The sequence below is a fragment of the Aythya ferina genome, assembly GCF_964211825.1.
Source record: "Aythya ferina genome assembly, chromosome: 9".
In the NCBI taxonomy this organism is placed as follows: Eukaryota; Metazoa; Chordata; class Aves; order Anseriformes; family Anatidae; genus Aythya; species Aythya ferina.
The window spans coordinates 4,223,178-4,245,580 of NC_140305.1; the positions used below are offsets into that span (position 1 = coordinate 4,223,178).

Here is a 22,403-nt window from a genome sequence, read left to right on the forward strand (position 1 = left end):
GCTTTATTTGTGGTTGTTTTCTTATTTGCCACAGAAGTTTGGAGCAGCTGTATAGTGTTAGCTAGTCGTCTTGACTGATCCTTTGAATGACAACGATATCTCAGGTACAGGGGAAGAGGGCCAACTCGATGATTCCACTTACTGAAGCCTTTAAGAGCGCTGTAGACAGAGAAAAATCTGTACTTGTTTTTTTTTGAGTCAAACGCAATTTCTTCTGTACTTATTTCCCTCAAAAGTAATTTGAACTGTTTTAAGGTTGCTAAAAATTTGATTGCATAGTTGTGCCATAGTAGAATATATGATGTAGGCTAAATATTTGTATTAGAGAGTTTTGGAAATACTTATATTTTGGTACACAAACAAGCATTCAAATATTTTTTGTCTAAAGATGATTGAGATATTGTCTGAGGCTGTGTTGTTGTTTGATGTGTATGGATAAAATCCTTTTCCCCAGGCAATTACAAGGGAAGGAAATACAGTGATTCTATACCTAATAATAATAATATTTATTCATATTTATTTTAGCCGTTTGAGTTGCAGATCATGTGGTTATAGATGAGGTATGTGTGTATTAGCCTGTATTTTTACCTAATCTCAAATATTACTTTAATAGGCTCAGGAAAATTCTCTATGTTTGGCTGCATTGGAAAAAAATGAAGCTGTGACTTCTAGAAGTAAGTGCAAATTATTTTTTCATTTGCATATAACAACAACAACAAAATGTTAATTTGAGTATAAATTTTGAAAATCTGTAAGAATTTCATTCCAGAAATTTCTTTAAATAAAAGAGTTGTGTAATCAGCTATTGGGAAATGGAAATGCATATAACTGGCTTGTGGTGAGAGAGCAGGGCTAAAGCTTTTGAAATGCTTCATACCTGACCAGGATTTCCATAATGAAATATGAATGAGCAAGTCTTCAGTAACAGTATGTTTTTGGTAACCATATGCCTAGGTAATTTGTTACAGAGATCAGGAAAAAATAAACAGATTCGTTGTTTTAGTGGTGTTTGTTTTTTGTACAGCTCTGGATTTTTTTTGTTGTTGCATTAATTGTGTTTTTAAACTCATTACACTTACTCAAAATAAAGGCCTTTGGGTCCTGCTTTGGAATTTCTTGTCCAAAATCTATAAATTTTAATCTGTGGGGAAAAACATATTTTTTTTCTGAAATTATTTTCAAATGGTTTATATTTCTGCTCAGTTATTATATAATTGGGCTATGAAATATATTGCCAGTCTTCTAAAGAAAAAAAAAAAAACAGCTGAAAATTTTGTTTGACTGCTCTCTGTTGCTTTCTGTGCAAGGAAGGAACAAGCATACGTAACTGTGAATTGAGGAATAGAGTTCAAGCATTAAATCAAATCTGAATGTCTTGAAACCTTGTTATGATAGAGACCTTATGGAATCTTAATCTGTATTTTTTCATGGCTTCTTTCAGCCGTGTTGGAAGATGAACCAGAAGATGATGATCTGTTTGAAACAGAGTTTAGGCAATACAAGAGAACTTACTACATGACTAAAATGGGTGTGGATGTAGTTTCTGAGTAAGTGTTTACTTCTTTTTTCATATTATTATTTTTTTTAACACAAAAGACAGGTCTTTGCATATGTGTAATATAAAACAGAACGTACATCCATGTTGAAAGCAGAGAGCACATGGCATGGTGATGCTTCTGGCTACAAGTCAAGTTTTCTGTTAGAAGTATTAGAGGACTAGAGAGGAAAAAATAATCCCTTAGTAGTAAATGGATCTAGAAAACTGTGTGCTTACTAGGTTCTCTAAGTGCTCTATCTTCGTTCCTATGTATAAGATGCCGAGTAGAGCTAAGAATTACCTTTTATCTTTTTATTTTAAGTGACTTCCTGGCTGATCAAGCTGAATGTTATGTCCAGGCAATACAATGGATTTTGCATTATTATTACCATGGAGTTCAGTCATGGAGCTGGTAAGAAAAATTGTCAAATGAGAAACTGTTTCAGAATGGAACAGCGTTCACTTTATTTGTAGGAAACATGTCATACAGTTCTGTTTATTTCTCATCTGTGTACACTGCTGTAGTATAATTAATTCAAGATTATTTTTTCTCCCTGCAGGTATTACCCATATCATTATGCACCTTATCTGTCAGATATTCGCAACATCAGTGAACTCGAAATCAAATTTGAACTGGGAAAACCTTTCATGCCATTTGAACAGCTTCTTGCTGTACTTCCAGCAGCTAGCAAAGATCTATTACCTAAATGTTACCAGGTAGGATTTAGAATTAAGTCACATTTTTCTATCATTTACTGGTTTTGTCTGTTTTATTTTGAAGTAACTTTTTTTCTTTATATTTTACGTGTACTCTTAGGTATATTCTACTTCTGAATCTAAAGTTACATACTTTTACTTCTTACTATTCTTATATGTTTTCAAGTTAGTAAATAAAACACAATGTTGAACTTGCTAAGCAGTTTGACCAGGGCAGTTAAATTATAATTTTTTAACTCCTATACAGCCTTGAGCTGATTTTAATACCAGATTTCATCTCTCTCTTCCTAGAAATAGTGCTAAACTGCCTCTTACATTGTTTGATTCTCCTATTGTATTTTCATAGCATTTGATGATTAGTCAAGACTCTCCTATTATAGAATATTATCCACCAGACTTTAAAACTGACCTGAATGGAAAACAGCAAGAATGGGAAGCTGTGGTATTAATCCCTTTTATTGATGAGGTAAATTCTTTTAATGTCTGCTGTAAATTCTTTTAATGTCTGCTGAGAGCTTTGTAACAAGTCTATCTATAGATTAATTAAGAAGTTTAGGAGAAGTGCAGCTAGATGGAAGTTTAAATTAATGCCTGATTAATTAACCATGGGAAAACATTATTTGCTGCCTGGAGATCAGGTTAAATTAAGTTACCACAAGCAAAGTTACCTTCAAGTAGTAGATGTCTTAAATAAGGAATGTGGGATTTTTAGCTTATTTTTGGTTTTTTGATCAGGTAGTCAGATACATAATTTCTTGAGAAAGATGTCTATTCCTAAATATATACAAAAATACAATGTGTCTGTAAGTAAAGTAAAAGTAACAAAAATACACAAAAATATAAAACAGCTCATTTACAGAAATTCTCTTCACCTGAGCACCCGTAATGGGCAGAAGACTAAGTACAAATTGAGCAGTAGAATGTTAAAGGGCAGCAGTACAATTAAATTATCCTGTTGCCTGTAGGATAACAATATAATGTATTTATGTTGTTCTCATAACAAGTCCTATTGTCATATTCTTATCCAACTAAATTTAAGTACATCAAAGAGTGAATGAAAATTAAAATACAGAATAGATACATATTCAGGTAGTGATGTGTGTTTTTCAATTGTTTTCGTAGTTCACAGTGAAAAGTTGATGGGTGTTAGTCTCTTCATGAAAGACAAGTTTTTTCTTGAAAAACTTGGAATTGTTCAAACCTTTTCTAATAGTTAATTTGGAGGAAAAAAAAAATCTTCTAAAATCCTTCTAGTCTTTCTTTGAATGCTAAATCCAAAAGGTAAAATGTGGCTAATATTCTCAAAGTATGTTTCCAAAAAAGGTAATCTTTATTCTCCAAAGCTATTACACTCTAATTTTCCTAGTTCTATCCTGCACCTGGGATATAAGGAAGAGAAGGCTGCTCTTAGTGAATGTATTAACCAGAAAAGCACAGGTATCCACCTTTCTAGTGCAAGACTTCCCTGTGCTCATTTCTGTTGCCAGTTTCACATATTTTCTCTTAAATTTAGAAACGACTGCTGCAGGCCATGGAATCATGTAATAAGTACCTAAAAGAAGAGGAGAAACGCAGAAATACTCACAGTGCCTGCTTAATGTACTGGTATGACAAAGATGTAGAGTTCCAGTACATGTCTCCTTGGCCAGAGAAATTTCCTGCAATTGAAAGGTGTCATACCAGGTAATTCTGGAATAACTATTTTAGTGTAGATTAAAAGTTGTTAGAACACTTCTGTTTGCGTTTTAGACAAAGCTTGTATATGCAGATACTTACTCTGGACAATATAAACTGTTGCATTACATCCTATTTGTTCTGGACAGTATGGTAAGAGTTGTTGTCGTGTGTCTTCAAGAGTTGCTTTGCAAAGCAGATGAACCGGTGTTAAGTCAGCAAGAACACTCTAGAGAATTCTTAATTCTCTAGAATTAATTCTCTAGAATTCTCTAGAGAATTGTTAGATCTCTAGACACAAAGGATGAAAAATTGGTGCAAATATCTGATAGTGGTGATCAACCCAATAATTTCAGACCATTTGTAAGCCATGGTAAGTATTTGGATCCAATGTGGAGTATTGAACACAAGTGTTTTGTTAATTTTCCTCTCAGTTCAAGTAGCTAGCTTTATTTAACACAGTCTGAGATTTCAAGATTAAATGGAAATATAACCTTTATTGTACTCAAACTTGAGACACATTAATAAAGGAATGCCTGTTGTGGGATTTTATTTGGTGGAGAATGAACAGTTGTAAAGATGTATGTTATTACCACATGTAACTATTGCTAGTTTGGAAGTTGACAATGACAGTGAATTAAAATAGCAAGGTTGCAGTGTATTACGGCTTGAAGTTAAGTTTTGTCTTTTCTTAACGTAGTATCTTCTCAGCAATAACATGGGTTTCATAGTTCTCTTGTATAGATTTCCAGAGGTTTAAATTAATTACCACCTTACAGGGTAGTCAAATATTTTGTTATTTAGTGTTCCTAAGGTTTGAGTGAGTAATGAGAGATTCTATAGTTCAAATAGCTGTATGAGCAAATGTTGTTCAACTTGTTTTTTAGGTATAAAACAATACCTTTGGATGCTTGGCATGTAGAAATTACCCACAATCAAATAACTAAAATCAACAAGAGTGCATTATATTTTTGTGGATTTCCTACTTTAAAGCACATTAAACATAAGGTAAATGATTTCAGTCTTCTGACACTTTAAATTCTGTTTTGTAAAATACTACATAACATTTCAAGGAATTTTTATGTACTGTTTTGTTCTACCCAGTTCTGTCTTAGAAAAAGTGGTGTGCAGGTGTTTCAGCAAAGCAGCCATGGAGAAAACATGATGTTAGAAATTGTAACTGATGAAAACTCAAAAGATCAAGTAAGTATTCGCCTCCTTTAAAAACGAACAACAAACAACAAAATTACCCTTTTCCCCTCTCTTCCCCCCCCCCCCCCCCCCAAAAAAAAAAAAGCAACCAACAATCAACGTAAAACTTTGTCATGAAGAGTCTGAATTTGATAAATAGTCAAATTTGAAATGCTAGTTATTCATATCTTCTCAATAGTGTACTAAAAGAGAAAAACATTTAGAGTAATTCCAGAACTTCCAAAATCTAGTAAGTATTAAAGAGTGGTTGAATATATTGAATTGGATAGTTAATTTAAAAGAATGTCTTCAGATTATTTTTTCTGAACTTCAACTAGTAAAGCTTTGATCTCAAAATGAGCTTTAAGTTCTTGAAATTCAATGAATAGAAGGGAAGGTGAAATACAGGTGAATGTTCAAGGCCATAGAATGAATTGCTGGAATAGAAGCTCTGGAGTTCTCAGCTGCCAGCCCAAAGTTTAGTCCATTTGTAGACGTTTTCTTAGTGCATGTTTTTGAAAACAGCTGTTCCATTTCACTGGAAACATTAGCTGTATTAGTTCACAGCAAAAGCTTTTGTTGACTGTTGGAGTCAAGAGTTTAAAAAAAACAAAAACAAAAACAAAACAACACATACATTAGCATTACAATACTAAATTTGTGTAGGGAACAGTCTAGAATTCTGGGAAACTGCTGAAAGATTTGAATTTGTCCTAACTTCAGACTGTTAAATGTGTGGCATCTTAGTAGTGTTTCTGGCATTCCTGGTTGTCCAATACTGTTAGGTAAGGACTTGGTGAGACTCGCTCATAACAAACTAATAGTTGGAAATAGTATAATGGTAAGGAAGAAGGCTCTTCAGTTCACTGCCTCTTGTGTTGTGTTGTGGAGTATACAGGCACTTCTTATCAGTGTCTTTTGATCAACATAGCAGTTACACCTTCCACTTAAATGAAAGTGATTGATAAAGGAAATATAAGAAAGAGTTGATGCAGAGACATTAAGAAGCAAAATATTTTTGAAAATTCTTTCCAGGACATTAATTGATAATCAAAAATACCAGGTAGCAAAAGACAAATCTAGGAAAATAAACAGAAGAAAAAAGTTTCAAAGACTTACATAAATTGATTAAAAAGAAGAAAAAAAAAAAAAAGAAAAGGAAAACAAACAAAGTGAGTGTTTATGGTAGAGAGATAAGAAGAGTGATAGGTGGCAAAGAGTTAAATAAGCAAAAATAGTAGTTTAAAAGATAGCTGAAACTAATTGGATGAAGAGAATATAATATGAGACTAAAATTACAAATGCTAGGAAAGTCCTGGACATAAGTGCTGTTACTTTGTTTCCAGGAGATACAGAAATAAAATCTGTAGTACAAACTGTTATACTAATCTCAAATTTTCAGTTTGATTATTATGTCCCAGAGATGCAAATTGTTCTAAACAATCTACCATACACACACACACACACACACACACACACACACACACACACAAAAAAAAAAAGGAAGCATTTACTAGAAATGGAAGTCGACCCCAGTCTAATAACTAACATATACTAGTTGTAAGCAGACACGCTTGGAATGTGATACTCTTCCTAAAATATATAATGTGGTTCTCGTCATCATTTCTAATCTGATTATATGTAGTATGTATCAAAATAAAATTAGTAAGCTAAAATTAGTCTCTTCTGCAAGAAAAAAAAAAGTTCTTTACTGATTTTTATTGAAAAACAAGCTAATTTCTTTTCTTAAAATAATTTTGAGTTTGTTAAAAGAGTAAAAATGGTAATTTCTGTTTTTTTCAGACAGTGGAAAATGTTGCCAGTTTGATACTTGGAAAGCTTGTTTTTGTTAACTGGCCACACCTGGAAGAAGCCAGAGTTGTTGCTGTGTCAGATGGAGAAACCAAGTAAGTGATGTTTCATGGGTAATTAAATGCCTTCTTTATCATTTCTTTCTGATCAAGTTCGTTAGGCTGTATAAAAAAGTTTTGGTTTTGTTGTAATGCTTACTAACAGCAATTTAGTCCAGATGTATCCAAGGCTGCTTGATGGAAGAATCTTTGTTTAGCATCATTCTGAGTTTTGGTTATCAGCGTAGAAGTCTAGTCCTTCAATATTTCACTCTAGATTTAGAAGTTTGGGAGAGCTCATTCTTAACTTTGGGGAAAAAAAGCACACACAGAAATCCAAATGGAATAAAGTAGAAGAGAACATTTCTGTGTAATCTTCCTTTCAGTACACGCACTGGTATTTCATCTAAAATTACACTGTGAGAACTGTTGTGGGTGGGTAGATAAAAATACAAGTTTTCCATGTCCTTAAAAAATAATTTCTAACTATTTTAAGTTTTGCTCATGGTAGGTTATGTCCAGATTTGTCTCATTTGGTTAAATTCATATCTGTCATAATATTCTCAAGGTTCTACTTGGAAGAACCACACGGAACACAGAAGCTCTACATGGGAAATGCAGTGCCCCCAACTAAAGTGGCATATGTTGGAGATAAGGAGCAAAGCTTGTGGTTAAAAGAAGTGCAAGGTCTTTCAGAGCAGTAAGTAACTTTGAAGATGAAAGCATAACATGCATGTTATCGCTTAGTTATGTTTTGTTGCCTTATCATAGTCCTAAGTAGCAGAGAAGAGCTGCTGCATTTGTGATAATAAAGGTTAATGAGTTCACTGGAATGAAAAACAAAATTAAAAAATAAAAAGTAACAAAGCATATGTTGAAATTCCAGAGTATGTGGAGTTAGTCATTAGGTGTTTAAAATCAGATGCTGTTAAAAAAGAATTTTCAATAAATGAGTATCAGACGCTTCTGGTCTTAGTAATTTAATCCGCAGTTGTAGGAAGTATATAGAATGGAGTCATATAGTATCAAGGTACAACTTCAATAGCTTAATATTGTTAAATCTGAATACAGCTCACATTTCTAGAGTGTGGGTGACCAACAGAATACACCTGAGTTACTGTAGCTTGCCATTTCATTGTCCATCATTTGAAGTAACTGCCCTAATTACTCCTTACCCTTCCTTTTACCTAATGTAAAGGTAAAATGGGTTTAAATTAACAAATTTAGCTACACAGCGATGGCTGCACGGTGATGGGTAAGCAATTGATGAAGCTGTTCTGGGTGTTTATTTATAAAACAGGAAATAAAACATTAAAATCCCTTTGTTAGAAGTAACTTCAAGTAAATTTTTATTTCAAAAATTAATTCCACTACCTTGGCAAAGTTCTGTTTATTGTAATCAAACTAAATATTCTATTTTGTGCTCAGTTACCAGAGAAGAAAAGGAATAATTATTCACGAAACATCAATAGTTGTGTATGCTCAGTTACTCACTGGCAATAGATATCAACTAAACCAAAATGGTGAAGTGTATTTGGAGAAGCAGTGGTCAAAACAAGTTCTTCCTTTTGTTTACCAAACTGTTGTCAAGGTAAATACACAATTTCAATATCTTCTTGCACTTAGTTCCTTACTCCATTGAGTGGAGGGAAGAACATATGCACCTTTTAAATAAAAGAATGAACAAAAAAATAAGCATCTTAAAGTAATGTCATTTAGTATATAAAAAATATAATATGCTTAAGCAAGTATTTTGTCACAAAATCTAGGGCCCTATTGCAAAGTAGAGATCTGTAGGAAAACATGTTTTTTTATCATAACTGATGATGTTTTGAATGAAGTACTGTAGTGGTGCTCTACAGGGTAGCACAGTTGCTCATGTACAAGCATTTGTAATATAGCAGTAATTTCTTTGCCCTCAATGAATTATTTTGTATTTGAAAAGAATACTTCATAAGTGTTTTAGAATAAGCATCTATTCATATGAACTTTTAAATGATTCTACTGGAACTGAATGACAAATAAAATGTAATCCATTTTGTCTTTTTTATATAGGATATCAAAGCCTTTGACTCTCGTTTTTCAAACATCAAAACTTTGGATGACTTGTTTCCTCCTGGGAGCATAGCCTTTATGCTGGGATCTCCTTACTATGGCTGCATGGGAGAAGTTAGTTAAATTTTTCCCTCCTGGATCTCTTTACTTTCAAGCTGAAAATAATCAAAGATGTGTGGCAGTACTGGTTGTTTTGCTAGTTGAAGTTTTAAATTGAACATTCCCTGGTGGTTTAGTCAAAGTAGAGGTTCTTCTGCTTTCCCTATCTCTGTTGCTGGCATGACAGATGTAAGGTAGCATAGCTTGAATGGAGGGTTATTTTTTTAATTATTTGGGATAAATTTCAATACATAGACGTCCCAATTGGGACTGCTTTCAGTCAAGGATTCCTTTGACTTAATGCTGTTTGATTGCCTTTGTGCCAAAGCAGTGTTGGTCAAGGAGAGATGATCCTAAAGCATCTCTGCATACTGCAGCAAAATTGTTGATAAAATACGCTTGAGGATCTATTATCCAAAGACTGCTGTTTTTAATTCTAATGTATTGTGTTTCTCTCAAAGGTTCAAGATTCACGTGATGTGATCCCAGAAGGTAGAATTCGTGTAGTTTTCAATATTCCTTGTGAACCTCAGCTTGATCCTTTAATACAGAATCAGCATGTAAGTACTTCTGGTTTTGTAGTAAAAGCTTAAATACCATGTTAAATGTATTTTGCATTGGTTAATATTTTTAAAAGATGTTTCCATGTTATTCATTTGCCCTTGGTATGTAAATCCTTATCCTTCAGGAATTGCCAATTTTTTGTTTGTTTGTTTTAAAGAAATACTCTGTGAAATACAATCCTGCATATATTTTGGCCAGCCGTCTTGGAGTAAGTGGATATCTAGTCTCCAGATTTACAGGGAGTATCTTTATTGGAAGAGGATCAAAGAAAAAGTAAGTTCATGTACAGAGCTTGTACATGACCCTTATTGGGTCATCGCACAAGAAAACAAGAATCCCAGAATGTGGGGAAGCCTCTGCAATATAGATAGTTTCAAATTCATCTCAGTGCATGAGAAAAACGTGTTCTGAATAGATCTCTTCTGGGCCATATAAAATAGAAATCTGCGTTAATTATGTAGAGCTTCTGTGCCTTTGTTTTTAAGGAATGTTCTTTAAAAGAGGAGGTGATAATCTCAGTACGTGAAATCAGGCACCTGGCTTTATATTATAGCTGTATATATGAGTTCATGATTCTAGGTACTTTCACAATAATGTCTTTTTTGCATCAGACAAAACTGAAGGAAATGGTGATTATTTATGTTTTATATTAAGCATTAAATCATTTCTAATTAGATCATTAAACTAAAATACTTTTTCCAGTTGAGCATTCATTTAGATAGAACTCTTTAAAAGTGCCCTCAGAGTAAGTCCATTTTAACAAATGCCTTGTGAAACAAGCCACCAACAACACTGTATTGAAAACCTTAGCAACCAGCTGGAAAAGTGAGTTTTGATTTGGTGCGAATCATTCTATGTAGGCTAAAAAAAAAACCCACACATATTCCTTTTCCCACACTTAGAATAAGAAGCGGACTTGGGATCTAATTTCACTGTACTTATCATTACTGCTAGTAATAATAATTGTACTTGATTACGTTTGGTAATTGTGTTAATTAAGACTAAAGCTGCTTAAAATCCACAAGGGAAGAAAACTCTGTAGTTCTCTGAATTGTTGTTTCCTGGGACAGCTTACTAAATATGATATTTGAACATCTGCTTGAGACCTAATATGTGTGTGTGTTTAAAAACATCGTTCTACGTCATGGTAAATGACAAGTAGATTGAGATCTCAGTGAAGAGAGAAAGGTTAAATATTCCTTCTGCGATAAGGAATGGGGATGCATGTGGCCAGCTGGCATACCACAGCTGTTGCAATGCTGACAAGTAAACTGTACAATGGACTTAACTTCCGTGGTTTAAGAATGAGGATTAATGTTTATGTGGTTTATATATGTGTTGTGTGTGCACATGTGCATTATTGCAAGTTAATGAACTTTTTCTTATTTCCAGTCCTCATGGAGATCACAAAGCAAACGTGGGGCTGAACCTGAAGTTTAATAAGAAAAACGAAGAAGTTCCTGGCTATACTAAGAAAGTCGGAAATGAATGGATGTATTCTTCTGCAGTAGAACAACTACTTGCTGAGTATTTAGAAAGGTAGATAGATATTGGATGTGAAGTTCATCTAAACTATTGAAGTTCATCGCAGTCATGAGTTTGTCCTCTAGATTTGAGTCTTCCAAGAAATGATGAGCTTGCTTTTGGAGATTGCTTGATAAAATTTCTCTTCTTCCAATATTCTTCTACTAGTCTTTCCTTCCAAAGTGAAGCATATTTTGGAATTTTGTCAGCAGCTCACATTTGAGAAGTAAACAGTAAGGCATTAGTTTAAGTGGAAGAAAAAAATCCGCATGGGCTCCAGAAATTTTGATGCCCATCGAAGTTTGTTTTGTTAAAGTTTTTTTGTGTATCTACATGATATGAAACAAAATCTCTTTCTCTTTTATTCGCTCTGTAGAGTTCCTGAGCTGTTTAATTATATAGCCAAGAATAGCCAGGAAGATATATTCTATGAAGATGACATTTGGCCTGGTGAGGATGAGAATGGGTAAGCACTCTCTCCTTTTTTCTTCTAGAATAAGCAGTAAGGATGACAGCACTGAAATTCATGATGGCAGCTAAGTACCTGAAACCATGCTGTTCCTTGAGCAGTAGGATTGTTAAGTGATCAGTGAAAAAATTATCAGAATACTGTACATTTCAGTTGTGAAGTCCAAGTCTGTTAGACTCCTATGTCAACTCCAATAAATGAGTAATTGAATTTTCAGTGGCTACTTTGTAATGCTTGTGTTTAAAGTAACCCTCAGTATGCATTATTACAAAATACTGACAGCCACCCAAAGATTGTTTTTGGAGAAAACGTAATTATTTTAAGTGTTTAAGATCACTTTGAATCTGAAAAATAACACCTACAGAATTCTGAGTAATTTGCACATTTTAGTATACATTCAGTCAGTTTCACGGGAGACAGGAAGCAACCTTGGTTCTAGATACAATGTAGTAATATAAAAGAAACTTCTGTTGCATAGTATACCCTGTTCATGAGTCTAAGTTGGTAAGCCAGTATCAGGTATGTGTCATCATGGGACTCTTCTATTATAAGAATTTCAAGTTTGTGCTCCGTTTTACAGTAGAGGCATGCTCTGAAGTTCTTTTTTACTATACTGTGAGAAATAGTTGGTCTTGGAACTTTAGATCACAGCTGAACACAGTTGGATGAAAACATAACTTACTGAATATTTTAAAATTTCTGTTTTTCATGATTATTTTTTTTTTGGCTGAGGCAGAGCTTGAGGTTTTTGAAACAGTACAGCATAATTCGGATAATTTGTTTTTTGACCCTTTCTGTGAAGTCATAGAGCACTCTTAGATCATTAATTTTTGAATGTATACAAGCATTATGCCTGTGTCATAATACTTGACTGGGAACCTGATAAAAATGTTTAGTTTATGTAGTTGTAATTTGTGTCCTCTTTTGTGTAGGGCTGAGAAAGTTCAAGAAATTGTTGCCTGGTTAAAGGCACATCCTGTCTCTGCGTTATCTCGCTCATCTTGTGACTTGCAAATTTTGGATGCAGCCATTGTTGAGAAAATTGAAGAAGAAATAGAGAAATGCAAGGTACGAACATGTCTTGATGCCACTGTGAGCAATGGGGAACCAAAAAGTAGCTGCTCGTTATTTTCCATGTTCTTACATTAGAATAAGACAATGGAAGATCAGTTGTCATTCCAAAGAAAAGGAATGTAAGATATGAATTTGCAATGTAAATTGTCACAGGAATTCAGTTATTGATTCATCTCATTATTGGACTTTTTTTTTAATCGACTCACTGTTTTTGAGGTGATTCAGCAGCAATAGGCTACACGTTGAACTCTTTTTGGTGATTTCAGAAAGAAACAGTCATCAGTATATGTTCTGAACTTCTGTAGTGCTGTTTCCAAGTGCAATTGTAGCTCTTCTTCCCTTGCAGTTTCTCTTCTGCGAAAATTTGTTTAATGAGGAAAATTAGAAAGTTATTTTCTCCAGGCTACAGAGCAAAGAAGGGACAAAGAGAGGAGTTACTAAAGCCAAAGTTGAAGGCAAAGCCACATGAAATGATGGAGTGATTTCCTTGAAACTACTTGCAAAGACTGATAAAATTGGTTTGAATTTTGGAATTAGTAGGACAATACAAGCTCTTTCAGTAAGAAATCGGTCATGTTTTAAAAACTGGATTTAGTCAACTTTTTAGTCACATTTCATGAAGTATAACGAGTTCTCGTGGTGTAAAAGAAACAAAATAATTCTACATTATGTCTTCAAGTGATTTGTTGTACCTGAAATTTAGTGCTGGTTCCTACAGTAGTTTTTAATGACTTTGTTTGTCTCCTTTAGCAAAGAAAGAGCAACAAGAAAGTGCGAGTAACTGTGAAACCCCATTTGCTATACAGAGTAAGTGACATGAAAGGTTGTGGGATTTTGTTGGGTTTGTTATTGTTCTTTTTTTTTTTTTTAATTTATGTTGCCCAGATCATATCTGTTTTACACGTTTTCAATTTTGAGAAGGCAGAATTTTAGGTTAGTATTAATATGGGAAAAAATGTTTCCTGGTGCCTTCTAAAAATCAATTTGGAAGTGGTAGTCTCTCTCTAAAGGGAGAGAATATCTGCTAACTACAAATTCATTCACGCATTATGTTGATGTTCAGTTCTTCTCAGCGTTCAGACTTCCATGCTCCTGCAGTTCTCATTGGCTGTATAATGAAGGCAAAATGGAATGTACTTTCCATTTATCTCCTCTTCCCTGTGTTCCTTTTTGTTCAGTTGTTGACATATGACCAGCTGCTCATCTGCATCATATTTCTTAGATACCCACCCATGTTACCAATACAGGCAGGTTACACTTGATGGTTTTAGTTTGTCTGAACCGATCCCCTTTGTCTGTATTGGATCATGCACAATGATGCTGTTTCTCAGGCAGAAGCTGTGAGTGTTGTGTGTCTGGGGAGAAAGGATTCTATGTTCATCTTTTTTTTTTTTTTTTCCAGAAAGATTGTTTTATAGTGGGTTTCAGATACAATTTAAATGTATTTTGATTGTAATCCTTTTTTTTTTTTTTCACAAATATTAATGTAGTCTTTTGATTCTTGTCAGCCTTTAGAACAACAGAATGGGGTTGTTCCAGACAGAGATGCAGAGTATAAGCTGTTTGATCGTGTTGTCAATGTGAGAGAGAACTTTTCTGTTCCTGTTGGTCTTCGAGGTACCATTATAGGAATTAAAGGAGGTAATATTTTCTTCATAATTGTGGCATTACAGCTCTATTATAGCTAAGCTAGTGATATGAAATCAGTCTTCAGAAAAAGTGTTTTTGTGTAATGGTTGTGTACACAAATATTTCTCACCTGTAAAGCATATGCAACGTGAAGCTACTAGTGATATATTTATTGCTGTGAAATATATCTACAGGTAGTCTGTTTCAATTTCATGCATTAGCCAGCTGTACTTTGAATACGAAATAACTTACCCTTTGTCCATTCTTAACATGAAGGAGGCATAGAGATCAATGTGAAAGAGCACAGGCTGCAAAAAGAATTAAGAGAAGATACGGACACAATGAAGAAAACTAGGGGGGAAAAAAAAAAAGAAACATTACATTGAATGTAAAATTCTATTAAATACTTTTTGTCTCTTTATTTTGAATTTGGATTTTTTTCTGTGATATTCCAATTCTCTTAAATGGCAAGGATTTATGTCTTCCTTGACAAGAAGACTGTTCATAAGTCTATTTCAGGTAAACAAAAGGATGTCTAAGCATGCCAGATGTAAAAGTTTGAGATCTAGTAATAGAAGTTGTCCCTATGGTATTAATCTATCCTTATGTGAGAAATAATCAGTGAAAGTAATGTTGAAGCAGTCAGTTTCTGATTGCCTGAATGTAAAGACGGCTTTCATCTTTTTTCTGGCAGTTTTTGACAACAGTGACATACTGCTTTAAAGGGCAGTATTGTTTATGCATTTTGGTAGGTGATTATGCATGGTGTATTTCTGATCAGAGTGTCCTTAAAAGGACAGCTATACATGACTTTGGGAAGCATTTCTGAATTGCTGTTAATAAAGTTCCTAAATCAAGGAATAATAATTTCTTTAGTAGCTAATAAGTTTCTTTTCATTGTTTATTGCAAAACCAATACACATAATTATGTATTTTAGATTAAAACAGCTACTGTCACAAATAGGATGACATTTTACTTCATTTTCTATAGCTAGTAGAGAAACAGATGTTCTCTTCGAAGTTTTGTTTGATGAAGAATTCCTGGGAGGCCTAACTATAAGGTTTGTGTTGGGGTTTTTATAGTTATTTCATGCTTCTGGTATAAATGACATGAAATTGTTGGCCTATGGTTTGGTTGAGTGTTTTTAGATGCCTTTTTTTTTTAAAAAAAGCTTTGTTTCTTGGTGGTATTCATCAGTTGTTTTTTCCTTTTGTGCTTCTTTTTCTCTTTGAGTGGGGATAATATTTATGAGGTACATTTTGGAAAAGGTTTTTAGGCTTTTTTGCATAGTTTGAAACTACTACCTTTTAGAAGGAAAATATGAGCCAACAGACTACAGCACTAGATTGAAATGTCTTTCTAAAACACATGTTAAACAGGTTATTATCAGTACGTCTAACAGATGGATTTTTTTAAAAAAGCAAGCAGACATGGTAATCTGTTCCTCTGAAAGAAGAATTCTGGACTACTAATAAATGGTACTTAAACATTTAACTAACCAATGTTAAAAATTTTGACTATTCCTCAGGAGATGGAGGCATGGTTAATGTGTTTGGGTTAGCGTGTGGTAACTTGTCTGTATTTAAGTAAACAGGTGAGCTTCTAAGGGCATTAGTTTATCCAGTAGGCTTTATTGTACTGTTGTTTTTAGATAGGTCAACTTTTTTAAAGACAGGTAAGAGGAGAATCTTGTTTATTTCCTCTGTTTAGCAAGCATAACACAATCCTATTCATTTCAAGGGCATGTCCTGTAACACAGATTCTCTTCACTATTTAGAATCGTGAAGGAAGATACAAAACTGACTAAATGATACTTAACTTCAATTTATAATTTTTCCAGTGTCTTCAGTTTTCACCGTAGAAAATAAATTATTATTTTCTGTGTTGTTTTTTTTTTTTTTTTTAACAGAAATACTTACTACAGAATTACGCTATAACAATTCGCTTTTATCTTCAAAATTTCTTTGAGTTCAGCACTGAAAGGTGCGGTATAAACTCAAACAGTAGGAATAATTATTGTTGTCTTGCAGTTTTGAAAGCTGGAGGCCAAAGAGGAACACAATGGGATTAATGCTGTGTGTAATGGCACTAGATTTCAGTATTGGATATGGTTTTCAACCTCTGCTGTTCAAACATAAATCATTGTCCTTTGCCATGGAAAAGGCAACAGTATTATTAAATCAGGTGTACTGAAATGCCACCAATTCGACTACATGAAGCAACTGTTAAATTTGCTTTTTTTCAGGTGCTCACCCGCCAGAGGTTATCGTCTGCCATCAAGTGCCTTAATTAACCTGTCTCATGGTAGTCGGTCAGAAATGGGAAATCAAAAACTGACAGCCATAGTTAAACCTCAGCCAGCCGCAAATAACTACAACTCATATGCATCTGATCTGTCATCTGTATGCTCACAAAAAGTGCATCTGGGAGGCCTCAACCATTCTCCTCGCTCCCTTTTTGTTCCTACTCAAGTAAGATTTAACTTTCATCTGTACTGAAATGTTTTTCTGTAGAAGCTGAATTACAACCGTGGTTGTTATCCTTAATGGTACTTTCTAGATTTTGGTTTTATTAGGAGTAGGATAACTTTTATATTGAAGAAACGATTTAATCTAATAATAAAAAAGACTAAAGGTTCTTTACATGCAGTTATTTTGCTTTATTTGAGTAGCTCCAGTAAGATTTCCCAAAGACGAATATTTATAGCAGTGACATGGCAGTGGTGTCAACAAATAGATGGGTTTAGCAGAGATGGTATTATTTCCTTAATGCTCTGTTCCAAGTGATGTTTCCTGTAGGCTATGCTTGTATCTGTGCTCAGAAAGACAAGGCATGATTTTCTTACTAGTTTTGATTTACTTGGAAATAGAATATAGCATGAAAAATGACAGGTGAATTGGGGTTCTCCTCAGGTTAGTTAATTTTCAGCCTCTAACCAGTGACTTCTTTAAAAATAAATAAATAAATGTAACATGTAACTCTACATTGCTATATGTGGTGAAAAAAGATTGTGTCGTATTTTCTAAATCTATAGAAGAAAGAGTACTGTGCAAAAGAAAATTTAGGCTTGTGTATGTTTGCTTTTTCTCTCACTGATTTAGCAACTGAATGGAAGGCAGCATTACAATCTCAGGGCTGAAAATCAGGGTACCTCCAGCTCACCCCATAAAGGATCATTTTTGAGTGGCAATCAGAAAAACAAAGTGAGTGTCTTGATTCATTTAGTATTTTGGCCCACTATTTACAGTGGGTATCATTTTTTCATGATTTACAGATACCTTATTTAAGAAAATCATGCTGTTTTAGTCCAGATACAGACTGGGGTGGAACTTCTCCCAGTTGGTGAATTGAGTGTAAAATCCTGTGTTATCTCATTGACATTCTAGATTTTCTAAAGAACTATTGTTTACATAGCTAGCTGTCAGTTCTGTAGTAACATACTTCTAATGTTATGAAGCAATTGTGCCTGATAAGACCTTCCAAACTAAGTCAGTAATTATAAAATTAAAGAATATTGGCAGTGTATGAGCATGCTTTTGAAGTCATTTTGAATTATCATCTGAGTTCAGTTGTAGTCAGTAATCTTTTCTATGTTAATAACTTCTGAAAATTGTAAGTGAACAAACGACATCTCAAAAACTAAGCTCGTTACAAGTGAAGGGTGATTCACTGGAAAAAAAAAAAAGAAAAAAAACATAAATACATCATGGCCCATTTTGTAAACTGAATATCTGCAAGTTTTTCTAATGTCAGTCTGAAAAGTTCTCTTGTCTGAGCATTGTTAAACTTGGACCTTAGCATTTTTGGAATGTCTTTGTGTATGATTAGCTGTTCAAAAGTAGAGTTTATAGCTGCTGAGCTTGTTGGGAAATTATTATTGTTTCTTATTTTGTCAGGCACAAAGTAAGCAAGATGATGAATTCTGCAGTATATGGCAATCATTGCAGGTTTCTGGGAAGTCTTACCACACTCAGCAAAACATGCATGAGAAGGTTAGTATATAAGCTTTAAACAGATTCCAGGATTCAAAACATGAAGGTGTTTAATTCTGTACATTGGTTTGTGTCACAAAACTTCCTAGTTAGTGATGCAAATAAGTTTTGTGGATCAAAGTATTGTTACAGAAGGTGTGCATAGCTCTGGGAAGAGGTAATAATAAAGGGCTGGAATATTTATTTAAATTATAGATATGTAGTTTCCTGGTTAAGGTTTGATGTTTGAAACTCTAGGGTGCAGTTCTACCTCAGGAAATCAAGCTGGGAACTAGTAATCAGTTCTGTAAGCCAGTCTTCAATGACAACAGCTTTAAAGGTCAGCAAAGAAAACAGGAGCCATATAAAAAATGTAAGTACTGGAACTAAAAACTTTGTTTGAGAGAACTTACTGCTTTATGTCATCTTCATTGAGAAGGCTGTTGTTTCTTTGTAGTTACTCATGGAAAATAATAGTGCATTATAGTTAAATGAGTGCTACATGGCATATGGTGTTGTCAAATACTGTTTCTGGTGTGTATATAAAGCCATTTTATGCTTAATCCCAAATCTTTTTAAACAAGTTTTTCACTATATTGACTTTCCACACACCTGACCTTAAAAAAACAACAACAACAACAAAAAACTAATAATAAAATAACAAAAATCTTGGCTTTGAAATCTCAGCAAAAAAATAGAAATCTTGGCTTTGAAAATTTGCTTGCAATCGTGTTGGTAGAATATAAAATTAGATATATTATCATATATGCTTTTGTATTTTATACTACAAGAAAAGAATGTGCCAAATGATCTATAAAGTAAGAATTAAAGACATTTGTTGCAAACATTCAAATTAACACGACTGTACTTATATGGAGTTTTTTGGGCTTGTTTTATTTTTGTTTGCTTTTTAAAATCCTGTTTATTATTATGGTTTTTGAGAACATTATAAAATAATGTAATCATTCTTATTCTTGATTTATTTGTAGTTAAAGAAGATTCCAAAGTGACAAGAGGTGAAAATCAACCACATAATAAAGTACCAAACAAACAGGTAATTTTTTCTCTTTTCATTTTACTCTGATCACATTAATCATTTTAGATTTCTTTTTAATGGGCATATTAGTTGATTCTTTTAGTATCTAAACTTTATTTTGGAGATTTTTTTAGAGTTATTTTACAGAAAATGAGAAAAAGAGTTGTAGAATGTAACAATGATACTAAACGTTTTTCCTATTCCTCTCAAACTCTAAAAACTTTATTGTAATGGGAAAACACATTTTACTGAAATGCTTTAAGAATGTTAGCTTGTGAAATCTATTTACAGCTGCATTTCTAATTTGTTTGCATCATAATGAGTAATGGCCTATTAGTGTTCAATAATAAATGCTGCAGTATTATTCAGAATTTTGCAGGTGTAAATAAATATAATGTCAAACTTCTGAAGAGAAATGAAAGTCCCAATGTCACTCAGAAGGCAGCAGTTGATGGTCCATGTACAGGTGGAAAGGTAGGATCTAGTTGTTGATTTCCTTGTGCGTCTTGAATAACATCAGTTTCTAACCGACTTCATTCCTGTTTACTTCTGTGCAAATTCATGTTTTTAACAGATACAAGACAAACTGGACTAGCTTTGGTTACTGTTTAAATCAGTTCTTCATATGTCACTGCTTGTACGTCATGTGCAAAACTTGGTGCAGTCTTTTGATATCTGTTCACACTCTAACAAGACTTGCTGTCATCTGCCCAAACTCAGAGGGGGGAAAAAAAAAGCCTGAATGAGCATAATATCAATTTCAAACTAGTATACCTTTCCTCTTGCATCTGTTTGTAATATACTAAGTTGATGACTTTTTTTTATTTGTTTTAAGAAGGACAATGATCTTGAAAGTCTTCTAGCTTCTTTGAAAATTTCCAAAGAAAATGAAGTGCAGACTTACTCCAAGGAAGCAAGAGCTACAAATGAAGAACATCTGTCACCACAATCATTTGCTATGGTCTGTATACTGTAGGAATCATTGCATAGCAATTTAACATCTGCTATCTTAGCATCAATGTTACTATTTAAGGAAACTCAGTGAAACCTCATACAGTCTTTTTAAGCATATTGATGAGCTTTTAATTAGCTATTCTCAAAGAAAATTAACAAACACATTGTTTATGTTAAGGTGCTGTTAACTGTGCTTTGATAAAAATGTAACTGATGGGAAAAGAAAAATGCAGACTTTGTTTCCAATTACAGTGATCAGAGTTAAGTAGGAAGGTAGCTTCATCTAACACAGTCACATCCCTAAATGGTTTATTTTCTTTTTAAAGAAAGGAACGCAGATGCTCAAAGAAATTTTAAAGATAGACGGCTCTGATGTGGAAATGAGGAATGAAGTGAAATCCCAAGTTAGTGATGTTCCTGCTCCCCCAAGTAGACAGGATTGCCATGGAGCTGCTTTGCAATATAGACAACCAAAAAAAATGGGTATGTTTATACATCAACATAGCTCAGAGCTTCACCTTGTGACAGTTTAGAACATACTTAGCTAATGGTTCAGTTTTCTCTCAGTGAAGAGCTTTTTCCTAATAACCAATCTGAACCTCTCCTGACAAATACGGTTCTCTTCGGTAAGGATGCAAAGATCCAAACTCATTTTCAGAATAAAATAATAAAGTGTCCATATTTTTGTGTTGTACTTCTTTATTTAGAACTGAGAATCTCTTAACACCTAGTCTATTTTTTTGATCAGATACAAAAATACGAGAAAAAAATGTTTAATCTTCTCTTGCTAACAAAGTTGCTATCCTTTGACTACAGGAAATGTGTGTGATATAACTTCTTGTTCTTCTTTTTTTTTTTTTTTTCAATCTGGTCAGCTGCTTATATGAACAAGCCTCATAGTACTGGAGGCGTTCAGAATACACCAGCACTAGAAACTGGAGGTCACCCTTTTGTCGGTCCACAGCCTGCAATGTCTACTCCTGTTTCTGAACTTTCGCGTATTTGTTCTCTTGTTGGAATGTCGCAACCAGATTTCTCTTTTGTAAAAACACCACAGGTGAGGCTTGTTTTCTGCAAAAGTTAAAGTTCTCAACTTTCTTGCCATTGTTCTTTATTAAGCATGTGAACTCAGTACGGAAAAGCCTCTAAAAATGAACTTTAGATGCTTTAGTTCCCTCCGTTTTTTTCAAAGCAAAAATACAATAAAAACCTTGTTTCTGTCTTGCAATTTGTTTGCAGTACAAATTCCTTCAAAAATCTTCTCTCGTTTTTCTAGACTATGACAGTTTGTCACATAAAATTATCAAATGGATTGTTGGTTCATGGACCGCAGTGTCATTCTGAAGCTGAAGCAAAGGAGAAAGCTGCTCTTTTTGCTTTACAGCGTTTGGTGAGGACAGCAAACAATCTTCTAAAATGTTTGTCTCTCTTGCAATGGGTCTGTCTGTAATCCATCATTTGCTTCTTTAAAGAGCTCTATAGGAGTGAACTTCACTTTGCCTCCACCTCCCCCTCCACCTGTGTTTCCAAATTATCAGCCACTGGGAGTTCATGTACCACCTGGACCTATTCCTCCAGTCTTTACACAACCCCCTGGTAAGCATTTGATGAGTGCACAATTCAAATACTTGTCGTGGTTGCCTGTAGCTGTAATTGTTCTTTACATGGAAATGGGTGCCTTTCAGAAAGCGCTATTTTTTGGTCTTCCTGTATGCAGTTGTGCATCTGAAAGGCTTTGAAAACAGTGCATGAACCTCTTCTTGTCAATATGTAAATTAATTCAATACAGAGAATCACATATTTCCCAATTACTTTCTTCTTTCTTTTCTTCAATAATGTGTATGTCCATTCAGTGTTAGTTGTCTTTTTTCCTTCAAAACAGCAGTAACCAGTTCAATGCTGATAGTCCCAGTCCAGGATTGAGAAGAACTCTCTTCCTTGATTTTTCTTTTATTTTATTTTACTTGGATTTATTGTTTTCCAAGTATATGGTTATCCAGGCATTAGTGATTTTATTTGTTCAGAATCAGATTTCAGTGAAGTGGTGCATTATACACT

The 22,403-nt window shown here is 33.9% G+C and overlaps 1 protein-coding gene across 6 annotated transcripts in view; it reads left to right on the top strand.

Moving 5' to 3' along the window:
- Positions 1-22,403, top strand: part of XRN1 (5'-3' exoribonuclease 1) — a 39,393-nt gene that overhangs the window by 9,280 nt on the left and 7,710 nt on the right. For 3 of the 6 annotated variants that reach the window (XR_014696115.1, XM_084530039.1, XM_084530035.1), the window contains exons 11-41: positions 614-674; positions 1,442-1,547; positions 1,860-1,949; positions 2,098-2,254; positions 2,601-2,720; positions 3,768-3,937; positions 4,816-4,936; positions 5,033-5,131; positions 6,923-7,026; positions 7,538-7,669; positions 8,398-8,560; positions 9,025-9,138; positions 9,585-9,683; positions 9,845-9,960; positions 11,080-11,226; positions 11,588-11,677; positions 12,613-12,748; positions 13,505-13,561; positions 14,263-14,395; positions 15,375-15,444; positions 16,630-16,855; positions 17,486-17,587; positions 18,281-18,376; positions 18,614-18,728; positions 19,345-19,409; positions 19,761-19,865; positions 20,227-20,352; positions 20,672-20,828; positions 21,221-21,402; positions 21,622-21,735; positions 21,818-21,941. Coding sequence is in view for 5 of the 6 variants with exons in the window: in XM_084530039.1 (XP_084386165.1) it covers positions 614-674; positions 1,442-1,547; positions 1,860-1,949; positions 2,098-2,254; positions 2,601-2,720; positions 3,768-3,937; positions 4,816-4,936; positions 5,033-5,131; positions 6,923-7,026; positions 7,538-7,669; positions 8,398-8,560; positions 9,025-9,138; positions 9,585-9,683; positions 9,845-9,960; positions 11,080-11,226; positions 11,588-11,677; positions 12,613-12,748; positions 13,505-13,561; positions 14,263-14,395; positions 15,375-15,444; positions 16,630-16,855; positions 17,486-17,587; positions 18,281-18,376; positions 18,614-18,728; positions 19,345-19,409; positions 19,761-19,865; positions 20,227-20,352; positions 20,672-20,828; positions 21,221-21,402; positions 21,622-21,735; positions 21,818-21,941 (3,697 nt within the window). In the remaining variant the exon portion in view is untranslated. The remainder of the gene's footprint in view (positions 1-613; positions 675-1,441; positions 1,548-1,859; positions 1,950-2,097; positions 2,255-2,600; positions 2,721-3,767; positions 3,938-4,815; positions 4,937-5,032; positions 5,132-6,922; positions 7,027-7,537; positions 7,670-8,397; positions 8,561-9,024; positions 9,139-9,584; positions 9,684-9,844; positions 9,961-11,079; positions 11,227-11,587; positions 11,678-12,612; positions 12,749-13,504; positions 13,562-14,262; positions 14,396-15,374; positions 15,445-16,629; positions 16,856-17,485; positions 17,588-18,280; positions 18,377-18,613; positions 18,729-19,344; positions 19,410-19,760; positions 19,866-20,226; positions 20,353-20,671; positions 20,829-21,220; positions 21,403-21,621; positions 21,736-21,817; positions 21,942-22,403) is intronic. The other 3 variants (XM_084530036.1, XM_084530037.1, XM_084530038.1) reach the window with 3 other exon arrangements.